The following is a 20,603-nucleotide window of genomic DNA, read 5'->3' as shown; positions in this document are numbered from 1 at the left end:
TTAAAAGTATTGTATCAATGCATCTTTAGCATCACTCTCAAGAATCTGTTACACTGAAAGTATCAGTCTATCAATAAACATAGTTTTGTATCAAACTCGACTCGTCATTGAAACCGCATGCTTGACAGGAAGCAAGTGGGCAACTCAGAAATAAGACAACCCAGGCAGGCTTTGACGTGGCATCTTTGTGGGATACACACTTGTTCCTTGAATAAACCGCGTGGCACTTGAGAGCAAGGATCAGTGCCCCAAATTAAGGTCTCTGGGCCCTCTGATCTTTTGCACAGGCTAATGGATCGGATAATCGCCAGCCCCTTGGAAATCCTGCCAGTGGGAAGAGAGCCACTCTACCTTTCTGATAACTCTCTTGAGTCCACCGCACAGGAGTTAAATTTAAACACCAGCCAGTCACGTGATTACTAGACAGGAGAAACACAACTCCTTGACACTCCGGATCCAGCACCAGCGACCTCTCTTTTGCAGGCTGATTCCTTTCCAGCAACATCCTGGCTGTGATGGACGTCTCCTGGCAGAAACTGTGTCAAACCTCTCCACTCCTAAAGCTCCCCTCCCCAGGCTACTATTGTGTTTGAGTTTACTTTGATGGGTTGTGAACTGGCAGAGACTGACCAAGAGATCTTGGGGTCGTGGTAGATAATTCACTGAAAATGTCAAGACAGTGTGCAATTGCAATAAAAAAAAGGCCAACGCCATGCTAGGAATTATTAGGAAGGGAATTGAAAACAAATCAGCCAGTATCATAATGCCCCTGTATAAATCGATGGTGCGGTCTCATTTGGAATATTGTGTGCAATTCTGGTCACCGCACCTCAAAAAGGATATTATAGCATTGGAAAAAGGGCAGCTAGAATGATTAAAGGTTTGGGACACTTTTCCTATGAAGAAAGGTTAAAACACTTGGAGCTCTTTAGCTTGGAGAAACATGGACTGCGGGGTGACATGATAGAGGTTTACAAGATTATGCATGGGATGGAGAAAGTAGAGAAAAAAAGTCCTTTTCTCCCTTTCTCACAATACAAGAAGTGGGCATTCAATGAAATTGCTGAGCAGTCAGGTTAAAACAAATAAACGGGTGATGAACACATGGAATTCACTGCCACAGGAGGTGGTGGTGGCTGCAAGCATAGACAGCTTCAAGAGGAGATTGGATAAGCATATGGAGCAGAGGTCCATCGGTGGCTATTAGCCACAGCGTATTGTTGGAACTCTCTGTCTGGGGCAAGTGATGCTCTGTATTCTTGGTGCTTGGGGGGGGGCGACCGTGGGAGGCTTCTAGTGTCCTGGCCCCACTGATGGACCTCCTGATGAAACTTGGGGGTTTTTTGGCCACTGTGTGACACAGAGTGTTGGACTGGATGGGCCATTGGCCTGATCCAATATGGTTTTTTTTATGTTTTTCTGTTCTTACTTTCACCTTAAACATCTCTGTCCTGCAGCTCTGTGACCCTTCCCATATCCGAGGAGCTTTCATCAGGCTCTTTTAGAGAAAGAAGCCACAAATGAACATATGAAGTTGCCTTATACTGAATCAGACCCTCGGTCCATCAAAGCCAGTATTGTCTACTAAGACTGGCAGCGGCTCTCCAGGGTCTCAAGCTGAGGTTTTTCACAACTATTTGCCTGGACCTTTTTAGTTGGAGATGCTGGGGATTAAACCTGGGACCTTCTGCTTACCAAGCAGATGCTCTACCACTGAGCCACCATTCCTCCCCTAATGCTTTCACTTCACAGTCTAGGAAGCCAAAACGTTAGTCCAAGGAGTTTGCGGAGTAGGATTTCCATTGGTCAGAGGGTGGGGGCTTCACTGCCCTGCAAATGCAATTGCCAGCTCCAGGCTGCAGAATTCCTGGAGATTTTGGGGTGGAGTTTCAGGAAAGCAGAGCTAGGACTGGTAGACCACCCCAAGAGAGAGAAAAGAGGCTAAAATGGCAGGAATAGAGACTAACGAGAGACCAAGTCACCAAGTGCTCCATAAAATGTCTGATGCTCACATTTTCACACTAAAAATTCTGATAAATAAAATATAATATGTATTTTTCAATAATCCCCAACCCCAGAAAGGCCGTTGTCAGTTCCTGGGTTGTGTTGTGCTGAGTGTGGAGAGGACAGTCACTCCAGGATGATTATTCTCAGAGGACTCTAGTTGTGGGATGAGCCTCAGTCATGACAAACGAGGGGGGGGAGTTTACTCCTGACCTTCGTCCCCCTCTTCCCTGTCTCCCATTTTCTCCCGTTTGAGCCTCCAGGTCTCTGCACATGGAGTCGAGTGGGCGCATCCTCCCCGGCTCTCCCTTGACTTCCCTCTTAAATAACCCATTCCTAGGCTTCCCCTCCCCTCACCCGCCAATCATTGAGAACTTGCTCTGGGTATGTTCCTGCCTTTTGGTGTAGAGAGCCAATTTGGTGCAGTGGTCAAGTGTGTGGACTCTTATCTGGGAGAACCAGGCTTGACTCCCCACTCCTCCACTTGCACTTGCTCGAATGGCCTTGGGTCAGCCATTGCTCTAGCAAAGTTGTCCTTGAAAGGGCAGCTGCTGTGAGAGCCCTCTCCAGCCTCACCCACCTCACAGGGTGTCTGTTGTGGGGGGAGAAGATATGAGATTGTGAGCCGCTCTGAGTCTCTGATTCAGAGAGAAGGGCAGATCTATGGAGAAGATCTATGGTCTTCTTCTTTTTTCTGCCCAGGTGGATCTTGTCTATAGGACATCGCGGTCGCATCGTTGTCTCTGCGGAGCTCGATCTTTCTTCCTTTTCTCTTCCTTTTGCTTCTTTTGGGCTTCGGAACGTCTCCAGTTCCCAAAGGTCTGTCAGCCCAGCCCTCTTTGGTGAATACTTCCTGGTCTCCTTGTCTGCTGTATCCCTCCTTGTCTTCCACTCCCCCATCTCCCCAGCTCTCCTCCAGCCTGATGGTGGCCTCCTTGCTTGGAGGTGGAAGGTGACTCCCATCTTCCCCAGGGGCTGCATAGTCCAAACACGGACAGCTGGTTGAGACCAGAAACAGATGCGGAAGTATACGCATCCTGTGTAAGTACAAAATGATAAAGAATCCTGTTCCACAATTTTAATTTCTTGAGCACTTGAAGGCACAAAAAATGAGAGAAGAGACTTATTCTGAAAAAAGAGACTTTAAGAGACTAACGTAGAAATAAGCGACTAAAAGCTAAAAAAGAGACCCACTCCGATGCCCGGGAGGAACCTTCCTGAGGTATAATGCTAGAGTCCACCCTCCAAAGCACCTATTTTTTTCCAGGGGAACTAATCTCTGCAGTCTGGCAATGCACTATAATTCCAGGAGATCTCCAGGCCCTACTTGGAGGTTGGCAACCCCATCTGCAAAGCCCCCCTCATATAATGATTTGAAGCAGAATTATTCAAGACTGGGAATCAATCACGCAAAGAGAAAGCAAGTGTATGTGGACTTGCTTAATTCATGCTGACAAAAGTATTCATAGACCTGGAGAGGTTGGCTGGCTAGAACACCCCTACTGAATTACTCCCATCTTTTCCAATCTGTGGGCTGGGCCCCAATTTAGGTCATGAAGCCTCTGAAAGTGGGATCTATCCAGCCACCCCCACCTCCAAGCATACCTCCTTAAGCTCTGGCCCTGGCCCAGCTGGTAGAGGAGGAGGAAATGAACTCCCAGTAACTTGGGGATCATAGTGGGGCAGCCACATCTTTTGTGGGATGTCTATTGGCTTCTCCAAAACATCTGGCTGGAGACTATAGGAAACTGAATGCTGGAATAGATGGGTGCAAAAGTCATAGTTTGCCTTCAGCACAAAAAACTCCTCTACGGTTAGCCCTGTATGGGTCACCACGCAAAGTAAATTTGGACTTGTCTGTCACTGTACCAAAAAGGTTGAGGACCACTAATCTAACTCAACTGAAGAAGAAGAACAAGAAGATATTGGATTTTAATCCCACCCTATATTCTGAATGTGAATCTCAGAGCAGCTCACAATCTCCTTTATCTCCTTCCCCCACAACAGACACCCTGTGAGGTGGGTGGGGCTGAGAGGGCTCTCCCAGAAGCTGCCCTTTCAAGGACAACTCCTATGAGAGCTATGGCTGACTCAAAGCAATTCCAGCAGTTGCAAGTGGAGGAGTGGGGAATAAAACCCGGTTCTCCGAGATAAGAGAGCTCTGGCTGACCCAAGGCCATTCCAGCAGCTGCAAGTGGAGGAGGGGGGAATTAAACCCGGTTCTCCCAGATAAGAGAGCTATGGCTTACCCAAGGCCATTCCAGCAGCTGCAAGTGGAGGAGTGGGGAATCAAACCCGGTTCTCCCAGATAAGAGAGCTCTGGCTGACTCAAGGCCATTCCAGCAGCTGCAAGTGGAGGAGTGGGGAATCAAACCTGGTTCTCCCAGATAAGAGAGCTCTGGCTGACCCAAGGCCATTCCAGCAGCTGCAAGAGGAGGAGTGGGGAATCAAACCCGGTTCTCCCAGATAAGAGAGCTCTGGCTGACCCAAGGCCATTCCAGCAGCTGCAAGTGGAGGAATGGAGAATCAAACCCGGTTCTCCCAGATAAGAGAGCTCTGGCTGACCCAAGGCCATTCCAGTAGCTGCAAGTGGAGGAGTGGGGAATCAAACCCGGTTCTCCCAGATAAGAGAGCTCTGGCTGACCCAAGGCCATTCCAGCAGCTGCAAGTGGAGGAATGGAGAATCAAACCTGGTTCTCCCAGATAAGAGAGCTCTGGCTGACCCAAGGCCATTCCAGCAGCTGCAAGTGGAGGAATGGAGAATCAAACCCGGTTCTCCCAGATAAGAGAGCTCTGGCTGACCCAAGGCCATTCCAGCGGGTGCCAGTGGAGGAGTGGGGTGTCACGGGCTGGGGCCAGGCCAGGCGAAGTCCAGGGGCAGTCCAAGGTCTGTAGCTGGGTAGCAAGGAGGGTCCAAAGCGTCAAAACCGAATCACTGTCCAGGTATCGTAGGTCAGAGGTTCAGAAGCCGAAGTCAGGGGGTCCAGAAGTCAATGCCAGAGTCAGGGGGTCCAGAAGCCGAAGTGGATGCTAGAACATCAGGTAAGTGACTAGTTGCTTCCACAAAGCCTTCTCTCAAAGCCCACAGCTATATAGCCCTCTGCTGTCTGTTGCCCATTTGGGCTAATTGCTGACTCAGAGGGCAGCCAGGATCCTGCTGAGACTCAAGCATCCTCACTCCTAGAAGGGCCAGAATCCTTTCAAAACTCAGGGCTCAGGGAGCGTCTTGCTCGTGAGCGTGCTGCCCTCCTCCGATCCCTGAGGTCCTGACGAAGGCGGTCACGCACACGATCCACCCGAGAGGGCAAGGCAGGGGGGCTTGGATCTTCTCCAGCAGGAGGCAGGGGCACTGGTGCAGGTGGCAGGGGCACAGTTTCTTCTGCAGGCCCGGCTTCTTCTGCAGGGCCCCCAGCACCCATGACATGGGGAATCCAACCCGGTTCTCCCAGATAAGAGAGCTATGGCTGACCCAAGGCCATTCCAGCAGGTGCAAGTGGAGGAGTGGGGAATCAAACCCGGTTCTCCCAGATAAAAGTCCGCGCACTTAACCACTACACCGAACTGGAGGGCCCATTCAAAGGTGAAGGTGAGCCTGATTCTAGCATAGTGAGATCAAGCCCTCTGAAGAACCTAGTCAAATTCTCCCTTCAGGAGCTTGTTTTCCATGGGCCTTTTGTCCTTCAAGGGGAAAGCCACTCAAAGGAAAAGCCAGAGAACTCCTGTATCACAATGGCTTTATTTATCAGTATCAAATTACATAGTAAAGTAGATGAACAGCATTTTCAGAATGCCTCTCCCTTGAATACTGCATTACAAATAAAATTCAGAAGATTTTCTTATATGATGTACTCGGTTGTCTTAAAACTGTGCGTTGAAGTCAAAGATTCCATTTTGGCATGTTGCCTGCATGGTTATTTCTGTACTTCATTTTCACAAGTGTCTGTCCTTTGAGATGCAACCCTCGAATCCCCCAAGACAAGAGAAAGTTTCCTATTCTGGGCGTAGCCCCCAAATACCCTGTTTCTGCCCTGCAGGACCACTGGGCCCTATCCTGGCAGAGGTGCACAGAGAGGCCTGAGCCAGCGTTTCATAAAGCCGATGAGATGGCTTCCTGCCACCAGGCCTCAGAGGGGCAAATTCCTATTGGCTACAATGGAAGGAGCAGTGGGCCCTGTGTGTGTGTGTGTGACTGAATGTAGAATAATGGGAGGAGAAAAACAGATACAAATTCTCCTCAGAAATGTCAACAGTTTTATACCAAATGAACTTAATGATTTCTCACCTGGATTACACAAGCAAGTGAATATACTACGGAAGCATTGCTAGACCAGAACTGGGGTTGTTTCATACTGCACTACTCCTGGGATCTGTGCTGGGACAAAGCGGGGCTGAACGGAGTCTCACTGGGAGCGTGACCTCTAATTTAACACATGCAGGTCACTGCTGTGTCCGGGAGAAGAAAAGGGCTGTCAGGACAGAGATAAACCGGAAGAGAAGTACAGAAGCCTCAATGCCAGGTAACCCGGGAGGAGGAGAGTGGGGAGACGGAGGCAGAGACCCCTTCTTGATCCCTTGGGGTGGCCCAATATCAGTGGAAGTCCGGCTTCTCTGGGAAGGTGCAGCCAGAACGCTTGATGATCACGCTAGCAGCGTAGTGTCCGGCACGGATGCACTCCGTCAGCGGCCGGTCGTACACGAGCTGTGAGAGGAAACCTGGAGGGGTGAGAGGGAAGGAGAGCGTTACAGTTGAGAGTACCAAAAAAAATCTGGGAACATGCCTGAGCGATTTTTTTCTCCTGAAAAAGGGGGCGCCCTGCCCCTTAGCAAAAGGGGGCCTTGTCAGTAGTGAGATACCTTTCAAGCCAGTGGTGTCTTCTCTGCTTCCAACAGAAAAGGCTACTTATCATCTCCAAGAAAACAGATTCAGAGCTGCCCTCTGACTGTCTTTGACGTGCTTTTATTAAGCTGGTTGCTATGAATTGTGAAGGCAACAAATGGGGATGGGCACAAACCAGGAAAACGAAGGTTCATTGAGGTTCGTGGTGTCTACCAAACCACAGTATGCGAACCTCCACAAACCTTTCCATTTCCCAAACTAATCTGAGTTCGTTGGGCATTTTTAAATGCCTCCCCCCCCCCCTTCTTCCCAGAGTCTTGCTGTAGTGGCAGCACACCTCCAGGAGTGACAGGATGCAATTTGTGGGTGGCTCCACCTTGAAAGCAACGGAAGATGTAGCCGTCAAGATAACTGACCAATGGCTACATTATTACCAAATAAAGATGGCGCTGACGCAGCTGCTGGGTCCGGATGCCTTGGCTGCCCCTGATCCACCATCCCTTTTAGCTGTATTAAGGCGGACATGGCAGCAAGATAATCCAGTGCAAGCCCTGTACACGTACTTTCGATATGGGACGCAACAACAACAGTTAATTGAAGAATTACGGGTAAAATGGGCAGATGAACTGAACCTTAGTATTCTACCATTCCAATGGTTCACAATCAACAGGGCGATCCGAAAAGTTTCTAAAGATCAACGCTTGATATTAATTCAGCAAAAAATTCATTTCCGTATTTACTGGACACCTGTTCGACTACACAAATTTAACCTCTTGACTTCACCAGCATGTTGGCGATGCCAGGGAGGTGAAGCGGGGCTAAGCCACATGATTTGGTCATGCCCGGTGCTGCTTGATTTCTGGGGCGATATACTCAGGTGGATAAACCGCGTATTGGGAGGTCAGCACAGATTCACAGCCATGCAAGTTCTTTTAAACTACTTCCCGTCAGCATGGGTGTTGTCTCGCCCACAGCGATATTGGGGATTTCGGGCACTGATGACGGCAAAGAGGATAATCATGCAGATGTGGAGAATGGAATTTTCAGGAACCGTAGCGCAATGGCTGGAGGACATGCTGCGATTGGCGGTGGATGAAAGGCTGGTCTACCGACGAATGATGCAACAACAACAATTCGAGGACATTTGGGCACCGTTTTTGGCGGCTGTCAATAATTTACAGGGTCCGGGATGTGAATTTGAACATAGTTCCCTCTAGGCTGTGGGGGCCAAGGTGGTCCAGAGAGCTATATCAAGTATTAGGCATACAATAGGCAGAGATAGATAAGTATGGGCAACAAGGGTGACGGGTCACAGGGTGCTGGATGAGTGGATAATTGTGAACTACGTAATTTTTTGTTTGTTTAATTGTTAAATATTTATTATTACTATGGATCTGTTACATATACTAATTTCAATAAATGATGAATATATAAGGGGAAAAAAAAGATAACTGACTTGCTGGCCTTGATTTGTGATCAAAGGTATGTCTCCTTTTATTTAATACATACTGCCACAAAAACTATGGCCGTTTGCAAACTAGGGGGTTGCAAACTATGAACCAGCCTGGTTTGTGACAAAAGCTGGTTCGTAATTTGATTTGCGCTCACCCCTAGTAACAAATGCCCTTCACTTAAAGTGTCCCATCTATAACCCCGCCCCCCACAAGTAAGGTGCTCAATCGTTTTGAAACAGTGCAGGGGGCTGCTGTGATCAAATAAATAAAATTATCATAACAATATTAAGAGGGTTAATTTTTTAAAAATACACTGAGTGAGAGAAAGAATGAAGAAGAATTGCAGATTTATACCCCTCCCTTCTCTCTGAATCAGAGACTCAGAGCAGCTCACAATCTCCCATATCTTCTCCCCCCACAACAGACACCCTGTGAGGTGGGTGGAGCTTAGAGGGTTCTCACAGCAGCTGCCCTTTCAAAGAAAACATCTGCCAGAGCTATGGCTAACCCAAGGCCATTCCAGCAGCTGCAAGTGGAGGAGTGGAGAATCAAATCCAGTTCTCCCAGATAAGAGTCCACACACTTAACCACTACACCAAACTGGCTCTCTACACCAAACTGGCTCTCTATTAGAGCTCTGGCTGACCCAAGGCCATTCCAGCAGCTGTAAGTGGAGGAGTGGGGAATCAAACCCGGTTCTCCCAGATAAGAGAGCTCTGGCTGACCCAAGGCCATTCCAGCAGGTGCAAGTGGAAGAGTGGGGAATCAGACCTGGTTCTCCCAGATAAGAGAGCTATGGCTGACCCAAGGCCATTCCAGCAGCTGCAAGCGGAGGAGTGGGGAATCAAACCCGGTTCTCCCAGATAAGAGAGCTATGGCTGACCTAAGGCCATTCCAGCAGGTGCAAGTGGAGGAGGGGGGAATCAAACCCGGTTCTCCCAGATAAGAGAGCTCTGGCTGACCCAAGGCCATTCCAGCAGGTGCAAGTGGAGGAGTGGGGAATCAAACCTGGTTCTCCCAGATAAGAGTCTGTGCACTTAATCACTACACCAAACTGGCTCTCCATTAGAGCTATGGCTGACCCAAGGCCATTCCAGCAGCTGTAAGTGGAGGAGTGGGGAATCAAACCCGGTTCTCCCAGATAAGAGTCTGCTCACTTAAACACTACACCAAACTGGCATGAAAGAATGGGCTTGGGGGGAAACACCACAAACATCTCCACTGCTCACCCCCCCTCCCACCTCCTAGGACAGCCAGGCCTTCACCTGAGGGCAGGTGTGCTTGCAAAATGGCTGGCGGAAAACCAGACAGCTTCTCGGCAACACCACCACAACAGCTTGCCATCCATTAAGTTAACATGCACTCTTACAGCGCGTTTCCTGGGCTACAAGAAGAAAATCAGTCATGTTATTGAAACTGGTAAATTTGTGGGTGGCCACTCCTTGAAAGTGATGGAAGATGTAGCCGTCAAGATTACTGACTTGCTGGCCTCAATTCATGATCAAAGGTATAAATCCCTTTATTTAACACATTTCTTTAAAAGAATGACCAGGTAGCCCTGCAAGAGGCTTGACTGGCCAGTATGTCTGAGGTGGGTCATCCTCCTATCATTGACTTCCTTTGTACGCTGACTTGGCTGCCCAGAACATGGCGTGTGTGAAGGAAAGGGTGGCCCGGCCAGGCTAGGGGAGGGAGTGTTCCGAGTTACTGCTCTGAGTTACCTTCCGCTGCCTTTTTGGTTCAATTAAATGACCCATCTGTTCTGGCTCTGATAACAGGTGTTTGACGTGGTCAAAGGATTCCTCAAAAGCAACAGCTGGAGACCAGGTGAGCCTTCTGAGGAAAACTGAGGCCAGGGTGGCCATCTCAGTAGCTGGGTGCTGGGCCGAGGGCAACTAGTCAAACACGCTGGCTGAAGCAGCAAGGGCTTAAACATCCCAGAGAGCAAGAGACTCTGTCTGCTCTTAGGCTTCATCAGACATCATCATACCTCACAAGTTTATTGTAAGATAACATCAAAAACTCTGAATGTTCAAAAAAAGAAAAGAAAAAAGGTAAAGGAAGTCCCCTGTACAAGCACCAGTCATTTCTGACTCTTTATGGGGTGGTTTGCCATTGCCTTCCCCAGTCATCTATACTTTCCCCCCAGCAAGCTGAGTACTCATTTGACCGACCTCGGAAGGATGAAAGGCTGAGTCAACCTGGAGTCAGCTACCTGAACCCAGCTTCCTCCAGGATCGAACTCAGGTCATGAGCAGAGCTTGGACTGCAGTACTGCAGCTTTACCACTCTGCGCCATGGGGCTCACACTCTACAAAAGCTAATACTAATTCACGCTATCAAAACCCTCACAAAGTTGTAACTGGAACTAGAAGATCCAAAGTTCAATCTCATCTTTTCTACAAACTCAAATTGTGGCTATGGAGAAGCCTTCAATTTATTTTATTATTATTACTTGCAGGAGAAGAAGGAAAGCATCTCTTTCACAATATGTGTTACGGGTTATGAAGACATTTGTATATGTTGAAGTGTCCATATATGCAAGTGCCTGTGAGACTTGTCGGGGGAATCCCATCTCCCCCCACCTGCGGAGCCTGGTATGCTCCCGGCTGCAGCAGCCACCCTGGAATGCAGGCACGGGTGTGTGTGTGTGTGTCTAGGAACCAGGCCAAGCCTGGAATGGCTCCCGGAGTCCTCTGCCGAACCAAGGGGAGTGCGTGGTCTGCCTCCCAAAATGGCAGAAGGGTCTGTTTTCAGTCAGTGTCTACAGTGTGGTCCAAACTTGGCTGTTTTGCACACACACACTCCAGACATATTCTACAGATATAATGAACAGTATGGTCATAGTCAAGATTTATTGCGGCATCAAGCCACTTACAGGAATATAAAATATTGGGAGCATATGAAGTACAAAATTAAAAATATATACAAGGGTCTCTTGTAAGGATCTCAATTACATAAAAACTATATTAAAAATCCAATTAAATAGGCTATAGAAGATAAAACCATAACCCAAGTTATTATCACAGAATTAACTGACTTTTCCTGATGCTGTAACAAGCTACCCAAAATTTCACCACGGATTCCACAGTATACCGATTTTCATCAGCCAATAATCAATTACATTATTTTGAATCTGATCTACCTACAATATTAGTTCCAGGGTACTTATCTCGAACTATTTTGTACCAGTTAAACCTAAGTAACATATGTTGACTATGACTAATGAACATTATGATCTTTTGTAGTAACCGAAACTCTCAGATCCCTTAAATCACACAACTTCCTATCCCAAATAAAGTAATATTGGCATACCTGTTCAGTGAAAACCTGTTTTTACTATGCTGTCAAAGGACACATACTTTTTGGACAAAACGAGACAAGCAAAATATATTTTGCTTGTCAAATTCAGTACAGAAAACCTTCCAAACCAGATACTTCAGACATTCTGCAACCTCTTTTCTGCTTCCTCAAATACACGTTAATATGCTTAGAAAAGCCCAAATTGGTTCACAAGATGAAGCTCTAATTTTGTGGGCTTCATAAAAGATGGAGCTGCACAATGTGTGTTTCTTCGAAAGAAAGCCAGTAATCCACAAAGGCACCTGCCACTGCCAGCTTGTTAAGGTCTTACTTGGCAGTTCCAGCCACACCAGGCGGAAACAGCCGCCCAACACAGCCAGTCTTGTGCTGTTTGTGGACAGGCTGCTGTGATGTTCTCTCGCCTGCAGCTGAAAAGCAAATGGTGGAACAGTTTCTGGAAGCCTTTCAGTCTGGTAGGCACGGCTGACGGGACACCCACCAGGCTGGTCAAGCGCAGTCGTGATGGTGTGCAAAGCAGACACCCTGCATTTGCACCAGACAAGTCACCATCACAGTCCAAAGAACAACCGGGTGGAAATCAACGGGATGCAACCGCTGTGATTTCATTTCGCAACAGATGCTGCTCACGGCAGCCAAGAATCACGGCAGGCTTCCTTCATCAGACCAAAGGCTGGCTACTCTACAGAGAGATGGATTGTATTCGTATTATTAAGGACAAAAGTTGGCATCTGATTTTGTATTATTAGAAATGAGATCAACACAAATACACCTTTTGTGTAAAGCACACGGGATGGAACTAATCTGGGGTTTGCAGACAGACAATGTGGGGCAGTGGGGAGAGGAAGAGCCTAGGGTCTGCCAGACCCAGACTCACAGCCCACTCTGCTATGGAAGCCTGCTGGTCCAAAGCATCAATTTTCCCCAGGGGGACTGATCCCTGTAGACTGGAGATGAACAGTAGTTCCAGGAGATCCCCAGGCCTCACCTGGAGGCTGCCATCCCTACTCAGGATTCTCCTGGGATTAGACATGTATTTATCTGTGGCTCAAACACTGCCACAGAATGATCCACAGAACTGCAAAATGGAGGTAAGTGCAAAACGGCAGGGGAGGGAGTTCTGTTTAAACCTGAAATAGTCCCAAATTTGCAGGAAGAAATCTGGAATCTGAGGAAAAACAACACATCATGGAATCTAAACTCCCCCAAACAACATCTGTAGCTTTAAGAACGCCCACTGAACATGGCAGTTGGGGGGTTGCTTGACAACCACAGCACTATTGGCAAACATCCCAACACTTGGTTTCAAAGCTGGGGGGGGGGGGGTAGGAGTATCTGCAGGGTGTGTGTGTGCTGAAACAGGCTAGGAAGGGCTCCTCTCCCCAGATCCCCTGATCAGGCTTAGGAGCAACTGCTAGAAACTCACTCCGGAAATAAGGGAACCCAGCTGGGGCCCTTAACATAAGAACAGAACCAATTGCCCATCCAGTTCAACATTCTGTGTCACACAGTGCCCAAAAAACAAGACAAAACCCAGGTACATCAGTGGGGTCAGGACACTAGAAGCCCTCCCACCGTCCCCCACCCAAGCACCAAGAATACAGAGCATCACTGCCCCAGACCTAAGAACATAAGAGAAGCCATGTTGGATCAGATCAATGGCCCATCCCGTCCAACATTCTGTGTCACACAGTGGCTCAAAACCCCAGGTGCCATCAGGAGGTCCACCAGTGGGGCCAGGACACTAGAAGCCCTCTCACTGTGCCCCCCCCCCCACAAGCACCAAGAATACAGAGCATCACTGCCCCAGACCTAAGAACATCAGAGAAGCCATGTTGGATCAGGCCAAAGGCCCATCCAGTCCAACACTCTGTACACACAGTGGCCAAAAAACCCCAGGTGCCATCAGAAGGTCCATCAGTGGGGCCAGGACACTAGAAGTCCTCCCACCGTCCCACACCCCAAGCACCAAGAATACAGAGCATCACTGCCCAGACATAAGAACATAAGAGAAGCCCTGTTGGATCAGGCCAGTGGCCCATCCAGTCCAACACTCTGGCAAAAGAACCCAGGAGCCATCAGGAGGTCCACCAGTGGGGCCAGGACACTAGAAGCCCTCCCACTGTTGCCCTCCAAGCACCAAGAATACAGAGCATCACTGTCCCAGAAAGAGAGTTCCAACAATACGCTGTGGCTAATAGCCCTTTGGCCTGCCCCCCTGAGAGGACATCACACAACAGAGCCAGACTTTTTGTGGAGAGACAGTGATGGGCAGGAAAGGAGAGGGAAACGATTTAGACAGGGAACAGGTATAGGTAGGCTGGCTGGTGAGTGGGAAGAAGAACAAGAAAAGAACAGGAGTGGGGCTGTAGATCTCTGTGCCTTTTAATGGTTTTATAATTGTTGCTTTTGTTGTTTTAATTGCATCTTTAAATAAAACAAATTAATTTATAGGGACTGCAAAAAGAACCAGAAAGAAGCAGCAACCAGGAAGCTCTAATTTCGTGGACTTCATAAGGATGATATGGTGGAAAATGGGATGATGGAAGGACCGCATTAAAACAGAAGCACAGAAATGGCCTGAGATGTGAGAGTAAAGGGATCAATTCCCTTGACATTATGTAGCAGTGACCTCCGCTACTGTGACGCTCAAGGGCCACCTCACCTAAGGAGGACTTGTTGGTTGTGGTTGTGGGATCAGACAGATATCACAGTAACAGCTGAGAACTAGGCTCAGGGCAAGCCTGTATTACTGCAGGGAAGCCAGGCACAGAACGTTGCAATACAGAATGGAGATCCACCAGCGCTTGCATCCCCCCCCCCTTTGCTTCCCTTCCCCCTCCTGCCCATTCACCACCTTCTCTCCTCTGAGGAATGGAAAAGAGGAAGGGAAGGGGGGGGGCAAGGCAGAAGGGGCGCTCCAGTTTCCCCTTGTCTCCTACTCCAGGTGGCCTCCACCCCCCCACATCCATGGGCCGTTTGAGGCTCCTAGGGAAACTCAAAATGCCACCCCAATTCCATAATTTATTTATTTATTTATTTTTATACTTTATTTGATTTATATCCTGCCCTCCCCGCCGAGGCTGGCTCAGGGCGGCTCACAGCATAAAACCACAACAAACAGTTAAAATCCATACAGTATTATAAAATTTCATATTCAATAATTAAAACAGTCAAAAAAGATTTGGTGCTAGCCTCTCTGATGCTGTATAATTTCAAGGGTGACAGTATTTCTTCCGTTTCCCTACAATACAGGCTCAGCGTCAGTTAAAAGCCAACCGGAAGGGAGTGGTCTTGCGGGCCCTGTGGAGCTGGGCAAGGTCCCCCAAGCGCAGGCCCTCACGTCCTCCGGCAGTTGGTTCCACCTGTAGGGGGCTGCTACCAAGAAGGCTGTCTCTCTAGTGGTCTTTTGACTACATCTGTTCATGAGCAGATATTACTTGATTTTTATAAGTCTTTGTGACCCAAAACAGTTGTAAAAATTAAGATTTCCCTGCAAGACAGGAGATCCCCCTGTGTGTAGGCCTCACTTGTGACCCCCAATATTGCTATTAAAAAAAGAACAAACAGAATTTTCCCATCCAAACGACGCAGACACCAAACTGAAGAGGCCCTCAAGAGGTCCCGCTGTCCTCATCGAGGGCCAGGGCTTTTTCATTGCTGGCCCCAACCTGGTGGAACTCTGCCACACAACACCACAGCCCTGCGGGATCTTATGCAACCCCACGGGGCCTGTAAGGCAGAGATGTCCCACCAGGTTTTTGAGTAAGGACAGTGATGGTTGCCCTAATTTGAACTAATTTAATTTGATTAGAAATTGGATTAGGAATTTGAATTGATTTGAAATTGGATTATTATTTTGTACTTTTATGTATTTAAATGCATATAGGATTAATAATTTATTGATTATTCATGCATGTTAGCACTTTAAATTCAGGAATTAGGTTTTTAGTACTGTGCTAAGTAAGAATTATTGTGTATTTTAAATGCATATAGGATTAACTAATTTATTGATTACTTACACATGTTAGCACTTTAAATTTAAGAATTAGGTTTTCAGTACTGTGCTAAGTAAGAATTATCTATCTACTGATCAATTAGGAAAGTTTTGGTGATCTGGACAGTTAGGAACTGAGGACGGGGGTGGGCTGGGGATCTGTGCTGGGGATCTGTGCTGTGCTTGTAAATTAGCCAGCTGAATCTAACATAACCATCAAAGAATAGGCTCGGGATGACTGGTCAGGGGATTCCAGTGCTCCTGGGGAGGGGAAGATACGACGGTGGGAATGGACGGATATATGAGAGAAGGAGACAGAGACAAAACAGTGCTCGGCCCCCTTCTAGTCTACTTCCCATCCCAACGGTGACAAGTAGGGGGACCAAGAGAAATTGCCCGCGTCCGACACTGGTGTTATGCAACGCCAGGTCTATAAACAATAAGATCGAGACCATTAAGGACTTCCTGCTTCGGCAGGATGCAGACCTGGCTTGCGTGACCGAGACCTGGGTTCAAGAGGGAGAGACAATGGCACTCTCCCAGATGACCCCCCCAGGTTACTCGGTCTTCCACCAGTCGCGGATTAGCGGGCGGGGGGGCGGGGTGGCGATATTCATACGGGAGGCTTACTCCTTCAGGGCCCTCCCGGCCCCAAAGATCGATGGTGTTGAATGTGTCGGCCTTGCGTTGGATGTCGGGGAGAGGTTGGCGATCTGGCTGGTGTACCGTCCGCCTAACGCACCGGCCAGCGCCTTACCATCCCTGATGGAGGCGGTGTCCGGCTGGGCGTTGGAGTGCCCGGGGCTTCTGGTCCTGGGCGACTTCAATGTCCACGCCGATGACGCGGCTTCCACTCAGGCGATGGACCTAGTGTCTTCCATGGCGACACTAGGACTCTCCCAATTTGTTACGACTCCCACGCATCAGGCGGGGCACACATTAGATCTGATCTTTGCGGCCGGGATTAAAGTGAACGAAATCGCAACGGAGGCGATACCATGGTCGGATCACTTAGCCCTCAAGGCTCGTATGGAGACGCTACCACAACCCTGTAAGGGCGGAGAGCCTATTTTGGCTCGCCCGCGGAGCCTGATGGACCCGGAACGGTTCCAAACGGCTCTTCGGGATCCTTGGCCCCCTTGTGATTCCCTTGACGCCCTGGTTGATGCCTGGCAAGACCGGCTATCTGGGGCAATCAACGAGATCGCACCCCGACGTCCTCTGCGCCCTCATTCAAGGCTGGCTCCTTGGTATACCCTGGAGCTACGCCGGTTGAAACAAGGACTCCGACGACTAGAGAGGCAGTGGCGGCGCACTCGTGGCGAAGCGGCGAGAACATCCTACAGAACGCTTATGAGGTCGTATGAGATGGCAGTCAAGGCCGCAAAGAAGAAGTACTTTGCGGCCAAGATTGCGTCTGCAAATTCGCGCCCGGCACAATTATTCAAAATAATTGGACACTTAACTACTCTGCCCCAAGGCAGACCAAACGTAAGAGAATTAGAAATAGGCTGTGAGGCTTTTGCGAAATTTTTTGCAGACAAAATCACGTCGCTCCGCCAGGACCTGCCCATCACCTTAGATACAGTACATGAGCCCGAGGCCCCTTGCCTGTCTTCTGATTTAACTCTGGATCATTTCGACCCGCTCAGCCTGGAGGAAGTTGACGGAATCCTCTCCTCTGCGCGCCCTACAACTTGCGATCTGGACCCATGCCCCTCTTGGCTAATTAAATCTTGCCTGAGGGAGCTTGAATGTCCTTTACGGGACATCATAAATAGATCCCTCTCAGAGGGGCGTTTTCCATCATCCCTGAAAGAGGCTTTGGTCCGACCCCTCCTGAAAAAAACTACAGCAGATCCGGCCGAATTGGCAAACTACCGACCGGTCTCTAATTTACCGTTTTTAGGTAAAATAATTGAGAGGGCAGTGGCGTCGCAGTTGCAGAGCTTTCTGGATGACGCTTCCATCCTAGACCCTTGCCAGTCCGGCTTTCGCCCGGGCTATGGGACGGAGACAGTACTGGTCGCCCTGGTAGACGATCTCCAACGGCATCTGGATCGGGGCGGTGTGGCGGTGCTGATGTTGTTAGACCTGTCGGCCGCGTTCGACACGGTCGACCATCGGCTACTGACCCGCCGCCTCGCCGATATAGGGGTGAGGGGGTCTGCCTTACAATGGCTCTCCTCCTTCCTCGAGGATCGGGGACAAAGGGTGGCAATTGGTGGCGAGCGGTCCCGGAGGCGCACACTGGACTGTGGAGTGCCTCAGGGGGCAGTTCTCTCACCAATATTATTCAATATCTACATGCGCCCTCTTGCCCAGATTGCCAGGAGATACGGACTTGGGTGCCATCAATATGCAGATGACACCCAACTCTATCTGCTAATGGACGGCCGGCCTGACTGCGTCCCTGAGAATCTAGACCGGGCCCTGCAGGATATGGCAATGTGGTTGAGGAGGAGCGGGCTGAAATTGAACCCAGCGAAGACAGAAGTCCTTTGTCTGGGTCGGGGCGCCCGGGAAGGGGAAACACCTCTTCCGGTCTTCGACGGGGCGCCGCTGAAAGCGGCGCACCGGGTTAGGAGTCTGGGAGTTTTACTGGAGCCTTCATTATCAATGGAGGCCCAGATTGCAGCCACTGCCAAGTCAGCCTTCTTCCACCTGAGGCGGGCAAGGCAGTTGGCTCCCTTCCTAGAGCGCCAAGATCTGGCAACGGTACTTCACGCAACGGTCACCTCGAGACTGGATTACTGTAATGCCCTCTACATGGGGCTGCCTCTGTACCGAACCCGGAAGCTGCAGCTGGTGCAGAACGCAGCGGCCAGGCTACTGTTGGGGCTCCCTAAATGGGAGCACATACAGCCTGGGCTGCGCGAGCTGCACTGGCTGCCAGTTATATACCGGGTTCGTTACAAAGTGCTGGTCATTACCTTTAAAGCCCTATATGGTCGAGGACCTGTCTACCTTAGGGACCGTCTCTCCCTATATGAACCCCAGAGAGCACTGAGGTCAGCTGGAAAAAACTTGCTGACTATCCCCGGACCAAGAGAGGTGAAGTTGCAATGCACCCGCAATCGGGCCTTCTCCTCTGTGGCCCCGAGCTTATGGAACCAACTTCCAGAGGAAATGCGGGCCCTGCGGGATCTTGAACAATTCCGCAGGGCCTGCAAGACTTTCCTCTTCCGACTGGCTTTCGATGATGTAGAAAATTAAGTACTAATGATACCGCCATCATAATAAAGAACAAATAGCAATAGCATTAGCACTTTTATAACTGTAATTAATTTTAAATCTATTAGAATTTTAATGTTGAATGTAACCTTGTTTTTATACAATGGAATGTTACTGTTACTGTTAGCCGCCCTGAGCCTGCCCCGGCGGGGAGGGCGGGATATAAATAAAATTATCTAATCTAATCTAATCTTTAACCCTATTTCCCCCTCTGAGCTTCCCCTCAACTCCGATATGACGTCCAGCAGTCCGGAACAGAAGAAATTAATAGGGCACCATTGGGGGATTGTAAGTTATACGATGTTTTGAATTGTTTTTATTGGTTCTAAATGTATGTATTAAATTACTTTCTGTCATTTTGATGTCGTGTCAAAATTCCAAAGGTGATTGCAGGCTCAAAAAGGCTGGGGACTCCTGCCCTAGCCGCCCCTCTCGGCCATCCAGAGTTGTGCATAAACTAAGAAGAAACAAAGAATAAAATACCGAAGTCTAATCTTGGGGGTGGGGATTAATTACAAGCACAAATGTGTATCTATTTGCTCAGCTTTCCCCTTTATTCAAAATTAGGGCTGTTTTGGGGAGCCATGAAGTACCGACGTAGCTACACTTAGAGTCCAAGCAAAAAGAAGAAGAATTGCAGATTTATACCCTGCCCTTTCTGAATCAGAGACTCAGAGTGGCTTACAATCTCCTTTATCTTCTTTCCCCACAACAGACACCCTGTGGGGCAGGTGGGACTGAGAGAGCTCTCCCAGAAGCTGCCCTTTCAAGGACAGAGTCTCAGAGTGGCCTACAATCTCCTTTCCCTTCCTCCCCACAACAGACACCCTGTGAGGTGGGTAGAGCTGAGAGAGCTCTGACAGAAGTTTCCCTTTCAAGGGCAGAGTCTCAGAGTGGCCTACAATCTCCTTTCCCTTCCTCCCCACAACAGACACCCTGTGGGGCAGGTGGGACTGAGAGAGCTCTCCCAGAAGCTGCCCTTTCAAGGACAGAGTCTCAGAGTGGCCTACAATCTCCTTTACCTTCCTCCCCCACAATAGACACCCTGTGAGGTGGGTGGGGCTGAGAGAGCTCTCCCAGAAGCCACCCTTTCAAGGACAACTCCTACAAGAGCTATGGCTGACCCAAGGCCATTCCAGCAGCTGCAAGAGGAGGAGTGCGGAATCAAACCTGGTTCTCCCAGATAAGAGTCCGTGCACTTAACCACTATACCAAACTGGCTCTCAGAAGATGCCACTTTGAAATTCCCCCCACCTCCCAGTTCCACTCTCTGGAGACATCCCCATTTCACAAGTGACGGCCTTCCTCTCACTCAGGGGTGTCAGGAGAGGAAAGTTTCAGTAACATCTAATTACAGGACAGCTCTCTCTGCGCAGCCCCCAGTTGAGCAGTTGCTGATTTGAAGGGGCCTCCTTGTCTTCTAGCACTTCTACTGTCTCCTCAGCGTTGCACATCTCTGACAGGCAACAATGAAAGAGTGCCGGTTAGCTCGTCCATGCTGACACCATGCTAAGGACTCGCTTCCCCCTCGCCAACTGAAATCAATACCGTGTTTGAGCAAACGCATTTACAGCTTTATTAGGATGTCTGGCTTGTTCCGTAACAGCCACTTGAAGCGGGGGCTGCAAATCGACTCATCTGAGTTAAACGGGGAGAGAGAGAGAGCTGGGTAAAGAGGTCCGTCGATAACACTTGTTATAAAAATACACCACAGGAGACCAGAAAGCGGGGGACAAACAGCCCCGGAATGTGTCAA

The 20,603-nt window shown here is 49.1% G+C and overlaps 1 protein-coding gene across 2 annotated transcripts in view; it reads right to left on the bottom strand.

The window, feature by feature from the left end:
* Window positions 1-5,721: 5,721 nt before the first annotated feature.
* The window catches only part of ADK (adenosine kinase), a 478,171-nt gene continuing 463,289 nt past the window's right edge, over window positions 5,722-20,603 (bottom strand). For both annotated transcript variants that reach the window (XM_060236706.1, XM_060236707.1), the window contains exon 11: window positions 5,722-6,717. In XM_060236706.1, coding sequence (XP_060092689.1) covers window positions 6,593-6,717 — 125 coding nt within the window. In that variant the 3' untranslated portion in view covers window positions 5,722-6,592. The remainder of the gene's footprint in view (window positions 6,718-20,603) is intronic.

The sequence above is a fragment of the Heteronotia binoei genome, chromosome 4 (genome assembly GCF_032191835.1).
Source record: "Heteronotia binoei isolate CCM8104 ecotype False Entrance Well chromosome 4, APGP_CSIRO_Hbin_v1, whole genome shotgun sequence".
Taxonomy (NCBI): Eukaryota; Metazoa; Chordata; class Lepidosauria; order Squamata; family Gekkonidae; genus Heteronotia; species Heteronotia binoei.
This window is presented reverse-complemented; position numbering and strand designations above follow the sequence as displayed.